The 11,592-nt window shown below is 28.8% G+C and overlaps 1 protein-coding gene across 1 annotated transcript in view; it reads left to right on the forward strand.

Moving 5' to 3' along the window:
- The window catches only part of LOC106686149 (Ring finger protein 146), a gene marked incomplete at its 3' end in the record, with an annotated part of 12,888 nt that extends 2,735 nt beyond the window's left edge, over nucleotides 1-10,153 (forward strand). Inside the window, 1 exon segment of the mRNA XM_014429307.2 lies at nucleotides 9,962-10,153. Coding sequence (XP_014284793.1) covers nucleotides 9,962-10,153 — 192 coding nt within the window.
- Between the last annotated feature and the right edge of the window lie 1,439 nt (nucleotides 10,154-11,592).

Raw genomic sequence — 11,592 nt, forward strand, 5'->3', positions numbered from 1 at the left:
ACCCCAAATGTTTTTTTGTTTTTTTCAAATACTGAAAAATTTTGATCTCAACACATGATTTAAGTACTCAATTTCGCTTAGAAAGTGTAGGTTTTATTTAAGAATAGGTAAAGTGTAATTACATTAAAATTGTTTTATTTGTTTATTGTTTTATTTGAGGGCCATTTATGAATTCAGCCCTAAATGTGACTCATATATTATATTTAATTTTGACTGAATTTTAGAACTTTGCTGATAAAATTTATTTGGAAATTTTTTATTAGTTTAATTATTTTTTAAAAATATATATCGTACTTAATTTATCATACTATGTCATTTTGCCACTTTTTCTGTTATTTCCCACTTCCAAGACTTGTAAAAGGACAGTATTATTTGATTGAATATAGATAAGCTATACAATTTTTATTATCCACTCTTTGAGATTACGTGTATTGTAGAAAACAACAATTTTTTTAACTTTTGTATGCATGAGGCATGTCTTAACTTATTATATTTTTTTAACACTTAGCTTAAATAGTTTTTCTGGATCAGATTCCAATTTGGAATCATTTATTTTTTTAATGAGGTGTAGATAGTTGACCGTAGATTAATGCTTGGAGAAGTTTGTCGGGGGGTGCGGTCAGCAAAGAACAACATAAATAAACAAAACCATATTTATTTATTTTATGCCGACGTTTTTTGCCCGTCGGCATAAAATAAAGAAATATGGTTTTGTTTATTTATGTTGTTCTTTGCTGACCGCACCCCCCGACAAACTTCTCCAAGCATTTATTTTTTTAGCATAATTCATCCTATTTGTTGTTTTAATTAAGTATTTTTTTACTTTCATTTAGAAGATATAGAATTTATTTTTCAATTTTCTCGAAAACAACTGACATTTTTTATTAAACTCAGTAAATCATTGTAAAATTAGGTGGTCTTTAATTTCAACTAGGTCTTATCATCATTGAAATAATCTTACATGTCTTTAATGTTGACTGCACTAGAAATTTTAATCATAAAAACCTAATATTTATGTTTCTGTGAACTGGGAAGTTATTGTCATAATTTCAGTTTTACTTTCATAAAAAAGAAATGTATAGCTGTCCCAGATCAACAGTATAACATCTCAAAAAATGGTTATTATGAGATATTCATATAATCTTAGCCATAAGGGTAAGATCTATACAGTAAAACATGTGTCTTAAAAACTAAATAAATAATATATTTCGATATATTACAGTTTTAGACTGAGACTGTATAGACTTACCCTTATTGTTAAGATTACATGCATATCTCAAAATAACCATTTTTTGAGATAGTACATGCTAGATAGTACTGTTGAACTAGGACAAAAATATTCTAAGGTTTCTAATAAAAAATACAAGATGGTAAGGTAAATGTTATTTTATAATGCTGGAATTAAGGTAAATGTTATTTTATGTTTTGAAATTTACAAAATATTTAATTACAATCATGATTGTTTTGTTTAAAATTAAAATTTATGCCATTTCTGTTTCTTTCATTCATTCTTTTCCTTTCTTTTTTATAAAAAAAAACTAATTGTTACCCTTCGTGGGGGGTTTGTTAACTGTAGGGGGGTGGTGGCAGTATGAGGAGAGGATGTCAAAAGAAATTGAAGATTATTATAAGAATGGCGTGGATCAGTTTGAGACCCTTATTTGTGGGAGTACATACACGATCGATCTGGCTTCACAAATCCAGTACAAGAGTAACGCTCCTTGGCAGAAGAGACGTATTGTCAGGGAAAAGCCTTCCTGTATTAATAAGAGAGGAGTAGCTGGAATTCAATAATACAAAAATGCTTATTAAATTTAATAACCTAACTGTGATTACCATGGTCATGTAATTAAATACAAGATATATTGTAACTTTGTATAAATAAATAATTTTACAAATTAAAGATTTTGTATTTTAATAAAATGTTTATAAAATTGGGTTTAAATTTTATAATTTTCTGAGGCAATTCAGCAACATTCTTGCCTGTATTAAGTTGTAAGTATTGACATTTTGTTGTTGAAATTGATTTACCTAAAATAGTCTAGTCTCCAAAACAACTTGTCTAATCTTTTGGCCCCTTTAACTAGGTAATCGCCCCCTTATCTTGTCATACTTGATAATGCCCAATTACTGTTTGTAAACAATAAACATGAAAAGTTATTATTTTCCTCATAAACGAGAATTAATTTATGTAATGTAGTACTTAACATTATCATAAACATTTTTAAATTTTCTATTTCTAGATAAATTGTTATAGTTTTGTTTTCAATTAAAAAAAAAAAAATTACTTTCATACTCAAAATTAATTAAACTAAAGAAAATTTGATACGGGAACTAAAAGACACTAGCTATAACCTACGAGGTATTAGGAAAAACGGTTTAAGCTATCAAAATATGGATCTCTTAGAGATACATTCCTCATAAGATCAAGTACTAATTGACATGGTAACCTTGCAATAAGACAAGAAAACCAATGTGACATAAGAAGGACCTTAAGATTAGACAAGTTACAAGTAATATGTGAAAACAGATTTTGTGGAAATATCAAAACTTTAATTTACATATATTTTTGTTACTACAAAAATTTATAATTGTTTATAAAACACATTTTGTAAATGTTCGAAACTTAATTCGGCTTGTAATGGCTGATTCTCATTGTACATGGTTTTATGGATCACAACTCAGCTATATAGATGTTTTAAATATGGAGGTCTGGCAAAAAAAAAAAAAAAAAAAGTAAATATAGTTGTAGTAATGTAAATGAGCAATAATTTTGATATCTAAAGTATTAACTCCCCCTCCTTATATTCTTAACTTAAAGCTTACAAAGCTCTATTATTAAATGTACTGAAACAATTTTTAATTATAGTATTTTTGAAATTTAGTTCACTTTTCAATAAATAAAAATTATTATTTCTTGATTGGGTTGTAGAAGAAAAAGGAAGACAGTAGCTTTGATGTAATCGCAGTGCCTACTTTTTAGTCCATTTTAAAGAACAAATATAGTAAATAATCAAATTTCAGGATTTTCAGCCAAGGAGATGTTATCGGGCTGGATATTGTGTGCCACATCCTATCTGAATTTTTGTTTTTCATTATTATATGCTTTGGAATTGAATATTTTTCAGAACAAAAACTAAAAACATAGATTTTTTCTTTTTTATTAAACCATTTGATTTAAAAAATCTTTCTTACCGAATCAAAATAAAACTGATTGATGTGATTTTTTGAAGCTCTTAATTTTTCAGCCATCCTAACTAGCTGCTTCTTAGTGATTGTCATCTTATAAATTTCATACAGCTTACAATAAATTATGTAGAAAAAGTATAGTTTAAATTGTACAACTTGTTTTATTAGATCATTTAGGAAAATGGCCCTCCGCTATTGTTTCACTTAAAGTTAACATCTAAGTACAGGTACTCTCAGCACTAATTTCTAATGTTTTATTTATTTTTCTTGCTACAATTATTTAAAGCAATTATTAATACTAACTCCATATACATATTTTTTTTAAAATTGTGATTTTTTTTTTCTTGCCATATCTCGTTCTCATTTTTCAATTATTAGTTTTTCTTGATTGTAAGGTTGTAAACCTTATTTTACTTCTTAAAAAAAAAAATTGTACATCACTGTTACATTATTCAATTTTTCTTATTTAATCTATTAAATTATTGCTTCTTTTATTTTAATAATCTACCTCAATTATAAATTAGCAAATCTATTAGAAAATCACTGCCTGTTTTATTAGACTGCTAGTGAATTTACATCTATAAATATAGATATGTATGAGGTAGTTAATAATTAAAAGGTGCTTTGAATAGAACTTAGGAAGGTTATATACTTATTATTAGAAAAAAATTTACAGTATAAAGTAAGTACCTGTAACTGTAGGTATTATCAGCAAATCTTAATTAATAGAATAAATTCTAGCTATATATATATACCCTTATTTTCAAAATTTCTTATAAAGAAAATTAAACATTTTAGACAGTATAATTGCAAATACAATTCATAAACAGTTCCGTCCTAGTCATTTTCATGAACATATGTTATCTTCTTCTGGATTATATGTATAATATTTATATAAAAGCTTTAAATAATCCTAAGGATTTTATATTCAAGAAATCTAGTTTCTTATAAAACATTTTGTATGTTTATTATTTGATTTGATAATTTTGCTTCCATTATAAGTATGTCTTCTATGTTGTATTACTCAAATGAAGAAAATATACCAGTTTTATATTGTCAAAAAGAGATTCCTAATTCATGACCTTATTTATTTTTTACTGTTTCTAGTTATAAAATAATACATCTAAGTATATACCAGTAAAATTTTAAAACAAAACTATGACTGCTTAAATTTTATAAAATAATTAAATTCTTTGATTTCTTTCCACTTTGAAATCACATAAATTTAATTATGTATTCTGTATCAACTAGAATCATTTAATTTAAAGCAACTTACTCAGTCAATTATTGATTATAATTTGTTAGTTGATTATTTAATTAATTATAGACATGTTTGTTTTTCTTATTTATGATAAAAAAAGTAATAATGATAATAAACCTGTACCACTACAACCTATGAAGAGCTAGGAATGCTGTACTTTGTAAGGAAGTACTGTTACTAGACCAACAGTTGTGTAAGGAGGTGATTTGTTCAGAATTACGCTTGACTGCCAGATTTTTAATTAATTAAGGATACCCACTTTATGAGGCTGGGTGTGAATCCCGAATCCACAGAGCTGACTCACGGCTACAGTGAAACAGGAATTAATGTTTATGATACAAATTGAAAGTATCAACAGTCATTTATAAAATTAAAATTTTGTTTGCAAGTACAATTTTGATTTTTAAAACAAAACTAAACATGAACTAAAACTTTGACCGCGGTTGATGACACATTATCATCAAGGCTTGAGAGCATGTATGATGATGAGCTATCCTCAAGGTCACTTTTATAGCTTGCGTTCAGACTGTTTGGAAGAGCCCTAGCACCTCTCTTTCACCTTGTCCCAAAACGTGTTTAGCGCTGTCCTAGCTTCCACTTCATACGATCATTCTGGACTCTGCTACCTTTAAGGATAATTGCAATCCTTCAAATTGTTTATATTATAAAATTTAATTGTTTTTAAGTATATTAATTTATTTACTCATGTATTATTTTATTTTATATACTTCCAATAACATTTTTTATATGTTCAAAAGATTTTTTATTTTAAAAAATATATGTAATTTTTACATTATTTAGACTATTTCGTGTTGTCTAAATATTTTGTAGAAAATGTGGTGGCACATAATAGCTTTCTGGAATCCTTGTAGTTGTAGTCATAGTTAAAAAAAATGATTAGGCTAAATGTAACATTTTTTACATTATGTAATGCTTATTTAATTTAAAAGAAAAGAAAATATAAAAAAAAAGTCATGGTTTTCCAGGGGAGCCTCTCACTTGTCAAAGTGCTAAAAAAGCTCCTTTAAAACAAACTAAAGTTAGATGAAAAAAAGGTTAATAAATTAATATTTGTTATGATTAATAAAGAAAAGAAAATCTTTTGAAGATTTTATATTCAAGAAGTTAATAAGAGGAGTGAAGGGTGGCCAAGAAAGAAAAACGCTCAGATTAGTAAAACTTATTGTAATATGAGCTGAGTCTGAGTTGCAAAAAAAAAAAAAAAAAAAAAAAAAAAAAAGAGCATGAAAATCGCTATAATAAATTATAATTTGTATATATGAGAAATGAACAAAATATATACTAGAATATACTAATACATATATTTTAAAATAATTATATTAAATATACCTAGGAGTAGTTCAAGTTATAAGAATATGTCCCTCCAAAAAATGCATTCAATTTTCAGTAATGATGAGAAGATAGTCGACCTTAGATAATATATATATATATATGATGAAAAGATGGTTGGGAGTGCCGTCTGTTAATAACACAAATAAGTTGAAAGAATTTATCTAATAGTGCCAATGTTTTGCCAAAAAGTTTCTAGCCTTCCTCAGGGCTAAGTGCATTAGATTTCCGATCTTCTACTAGTAGCCCCGATGAAGGCTAGAAACTCTGGCCGAAACATTGGGACTTTAAATAAATTCTTTCAATTTATTTGTGTTATTTACTTACCGCACCCCAACCATCTTCTTAACATATTTTCGGTAACATTTATTCTCTTCAAAAGTGTTGTTCCAGTTTTTATGGACTGGCCAAAATTCACAAATCTAGTACCTTCCACCATCCTATCACTTCCAAATTGTTTTTCTCTGTTAGCAATTTTCTTTAATCAACTTATGCGAAAAATAACTTACTATTTCCATTCATTACATTCTTACCTCATTTAAAGTTTGTTCAACATTCTATAGACCTAGTAGAAGTTTTATGATCATATAGTTTTTCCTTATAGTAGCAGTTCCCAACAGATAAGTTTACTTCCTTATAGTAGAAGTTAACTGGTCCCCACTACCTTAACAATTTCTCTAATATGTTAATGCCCCACAACTTGTTACAAGATCTGGTTATCTTACTTTCCATGAATAGCTCTTTAATCAAAATAAAAGTTCAAGAAAACTGGACAATCCCTCACTCTAGACCTTTCCAATACTGTCTATGATGACCCCCTTAATACCACAACCTCTCTATTTCCAAATGAAAATCTATAATAAAAAATATGTGGGCATTATTTATTCATTATTCATTCATGCCGTTAAAGTCTCCTCTTCCCGTTTTAAGCTAATATTTCAAAAGTGATATATGACCATCGCTCTCCGGGGGTCTTAGCGAGGAAGAATTGCCTTTTTTGTATTATGATCTCCTCTTGTGAGATTGACATGTCGTACATCGACTAACCTACTCGCTGCAGTTGTCTGTTTGAAAAAAGAGAGAAGTAAGACTACCATCGAGGGCGGAAGTGGAGGGTTTCATGCCGTTGCTCCTAGCCCATTCTTAAAGCGTAAATTTATTTAAACATCTATTTTTTAAGTAGTAGTTATAATTTAAGTAAAACTTATTTACTATTCACTTCCGTATCCTTAATTTTCTTTTCTCATTTTCATCATCATCATTATTATTATTTATATATTTTAATTTTATGTTGATAAGAGAGAATCTGTTACTGTCCAAGCCCAGGAAATAATTGAATTAAAAGGAAAAAAAGTTAATTTAGGAAAGAATAAGAGACTTACTATGGGAACTTAAGAGATTAAAATAAAAAATTTTGAGACAGAATCAGTCTACCTGATAATTGGATGATATAAACTACTATCTTGATATGAAGAATGTTCTTAATTCTAATAACTATTCGGTCGATGAATGCCAGGATTTTTGACTTATTGACATTTAGTGAAGGCAACCATTGCTGCAGCTTTGTTTTTGTTTTTTATGGTTGTGAGAATAAGGTTAAGTTATCATGTTTTGAGAACATGAGTATCTTACTACAAATTGGAGTGGAAATAGTCATCCTATAGTGCCATTAACTTCCTCTAATACAGAATTATGTGAAATGGTGATACTAATTTTCTTTGTTAATTCTGGGGTATCCCTTCAGAATAATAATACAGAAAATAAAAATTGGGCTTTAGTGCCTTAGAGTAGAAAGTAAAAAATAATATTAATCAAAATGTAACTTCTAATAATAATAATAAGTTAGAAAAAAAAATTGATAATTAACAATAAATAGGAAATAATGCTGAAGTCCATATTTAAAATTTTTTAATTGAATATTAAGAACATCAGTTTACAATGTTATGGTTTATTTTTTAAACCTTCATTCAGATCAAGAATCATTGATCAAATAACATTGTTTGTTATATTTAATTTAGTTATTATTTTAATTAGTTGTTTTAGTTATTATTTTAATATTTGTTATATAGGGGAATTTGTTGATCAAATGAAATAGGGGTTGTGAAATGGAAGGGAAAGAAAAAGAAATGGAATAAATCGAAAAACTTGTAGTTAGTTTGTAGACTGGTATTAATTGTAAAAGAAAACTGTGGAAGAAAAAAAAATGTTATCTATCTATTATATTATCATAGTAAAAATATGTAACTTATGTTTGTCCAGTCACGGATTGGTCAGTATGCTGTGTAATGTAGCAACCCGATGTATTTGGGCAGCATGAATGAATAAAGTATTTCTTTCTCTCTTGAAAATTATATACTTATGCTGGTGATTTTAACATATTAAATGTTCTAAATTTGAAACCAACAGTGAACTGTATTTGCCGAAGAGGGGAACACAGTATACTTGCAATGTCCAAAAATAGAATAAATATATGATTTGACATCATATTTTTGTTCAAGTTTTTGACCTTTAGGCATTATAAATTTAAAAAAATAAAATATTCAATTGATTTACAAATTTTAGTTGAAAACAAGAACATTAACTTAAATTCTTTTGAATCTGAATGGATAGAAAGTGAAGGATTAGGCGGGATTTGAAGGTGGGGTGGGTACTAGAGTGACAAATGACAGCAGGGACGGAGTTCCAGAGGGAGAAGGATCTGATAATAAAAGATCTGTCACAAGCTATTGTTAAGTAGATCATTGTTCATAAATCTGAAGACCGGGAATGGATGGAGGATTTGAATAGGAGATTGGAGATGTATGTCGGATGATGGGATTGGATAACTTGGTAGGGGAAGGATGTCAATAAATACTTATGACAGTAGGAAGGATAGAACCACTTCAACTCTTCATTATATTGGGAGATAGAGGTGTGATATACTAACAGTGGTGAATTCTGTGAGCTTTCTTGACATATTGAGTATGCAAATATATTGGCAGCTGATTCTATTTTTCTATATTTTTTAATATTATCTTTAGTTTTTCCAGCCTGTTGATTAAGAAGCAAGATTAGTAAGGTTTCATTTGAGTATTAGGCGAGATGTATTTTGTGCTAATTTTGTGACATACTAAGGAGCATTGAGGATTTGGGACTGTTGAGATTGGAAACAGAAAAAAATCTATTTTGGAAGATTTATATTTTGTCTGTAATAAATTGTAGGAAGAATGTCCGGGTGGTCCGTTACATATATTTGACCATGTTATACTCTTACACATTAATTGTTATAATCAGAAATGTACGTTTAGGATATATCCGTTACTAAAAAATTCCATTGAGGATGCTCCCACTTCTCTTTCTTTCCACTCTGTTTATCTCTCCATCCGAAATTCTTATTCTACCTTGAGGACCCAGATGAAGCATATCTATTTTTTATTTTATTTTATTGTCCTACATAGCTTTATCTACCCATTAACCTACATTTATTTTTCTGCTTGATTTATTATTATTATTTACGTCTGCTTGATTTATTAATACACCACATTTGTTCCTCACTTCTTTTAATGGTTTAATGTTATACTTGTGCATATTAATATTTATCTATTTACAATTCTACCACTCTTTACTATACCTGTTTTTAATTTATGTTTTATTCATGTGTGTTCATATTTTTTGTTAACTACATTTCCCTCTTGTATACCAAATTTTTTTTCTATATCATCTTTCCTACTATTCTCTATGCACACTCTCTTATTTTTAACACATTCTACAATGTTTGTGTCTCATTTTCATTTAGCACTGCAAAACGGTGTAAAATGTTGGTTACCAATAAATAGTGTCTTTCTTACTACTTTGTGTCTTTGTTGACTGCCACCTGGACTATGTTTCTACAAAAATTTCATCCTTGAATTTGGCGTTTATCTAATCAACTTTGAATAGTCAGAATTTGATGAGAAAATACTTAACATTTCAATCTGATGTGAGTGAGAATATCATGTCATGATGAAACTTTCTGGCTGAAGGCACATGACAGACCAATAAATTTTTAGACTTTTAATCTACGATTCTAATTTGAGCATGTACTACTTTTGTCAATATTGATAAGTTCATTTCATATTTTCTATTTTAGGATAATGGAAAATTGTCAATATTGTTAATTTAACGTCATATTTTGTGTTTTAGGATGGTGGCAGTATGATCCTCGCGCATCTGCTGAACTGGAAAAGGCTTGGGAATCTGGCCTCGGGCAGTGTGAATTGCTGATAGCTGGTTTCTTATATACAATTGATATTAAGGAAATGTACCAAGCAAGGAAGGGGCAACCATCTAAAAGAAGAAAGATTAAGCGTGATTTAGCTGATTGTGAAAAATTGGGTTAGTGAAGGCTTTTTGAGTAATTTCTTAGTAGTTCAGCCCTTTGATGCAATGTCAACTGGAACTCCCGCTGAGTAGGATTAGTGGACTTAACTCACATGTTACAATCTTATTACTCACATGCTAATTTAAGGGTTCTGTGGAAAAAGTGATGAGGTTCCATATTTTTTGTTAGATTTTGATTAAAATTAAATCTTAATGTTCATGATTACAGAGTTCTCGCTGCATGTATATTGTAATATTTTAAAATTTATTAAAATAATTATTAGGAATTTAACTGTTTTTATTATTCTGAGATGTAAAATATAGCTTTGATGCTGACAAAGTTGAAATGAATAAATTAAATATTAAATAGATATGAGAATTTTATTTTAAATTATTTAACATTATTGATTCTATCTCAGAGCGGGTTCTCAAGACAATCAGAACACAATTACACCAAAGAAGATCATATAATTGTATAATAATAAGATCATATAATAATATAATATAAGACAATCAGAACACAATTTCACCAAAGAAGATCATATAATTGGTATTATATGATCTTCTTTGGTGACTGTTGATTCTTGATGTATTCTTACAAAAATGCTATCACTGACAGTAAACGAAGAATGGTCAGGCTCTCAGCACTCCAAGAGATATCCACTCCTGCCGGCAATCCAAACCTAGATAGAGCTTTTTTCCTTTGTTTATTACCAACCTTCGATATTCAATGCAAACATCGATTGTAGCCCAATGGTTTTGATTTACTTGCAATGATTTATGATGTAAATATTTCATTTATAATTATTTTCTTCTGGATTAATTTGTACTATAATCGTTGTTGGGGCGAGGGGCTTTTCTTAAATGAAACCAACTTACCTCTTCCCCATAAGAAAATTGTTCGCTGGTTCGGTGAGATGGTAAAAAAATAAAACGGAGGACCTGCAAAGATTGTAAACACAAAAAATAATAAAGAAAAAAAAATAGAGAATAAAAAAAACCCTTCCAAAATGGTATACAAATTTAATAAAATTAAAATATAAAACAAAAATAAAAAAAACTGTTGCTGTTGTTATAAAAAATAAAGATGTGTAATGAAAGAAAATAAAATAATTTGATAAATACATATAAACAAATCGCCTCTCTTTATACTATAAAAGATTTTCTACTATTAATAATTAAAGATTTTATACTATTAATTAAAATAATTCAGCAGCGATAAAATGATGCATGGCTCGATGAAGAGAAAAAAAAATCACTCACAGGATAGTCGGGGGTCGATAGGTGCGCTTATCGCTCCAGTCCGGAACATCCGCCGTCTCCAAAATATCGGTGGTGATCGGTAGGCGAGTGAGGGTCCTGAGCTGAACCCCAAAAAACCTTGTATGCCTCAAAGCGGTGAGCCGGGGGGTGTCTCTCAGTATAACTCCTTGGCTCCAGGCAGCGGACTGTAG

This window comes from Halyomorpha halys, unplaced genomic scaffold (genome assembly GCF_000696795.3).
Source record: "Halyomorpha halys isolate HHAL.00 unplaced genomic scaffold, Hhal_1.1 Scaffold785.1, whole genome shotgun sequence".
Lineage (NCBI taxonomy): Eukaryota > Metazoa > Arthropoda > Insecta > Hemiptera > Pentatomidae > Halyomorpha > Halyomorpha halys.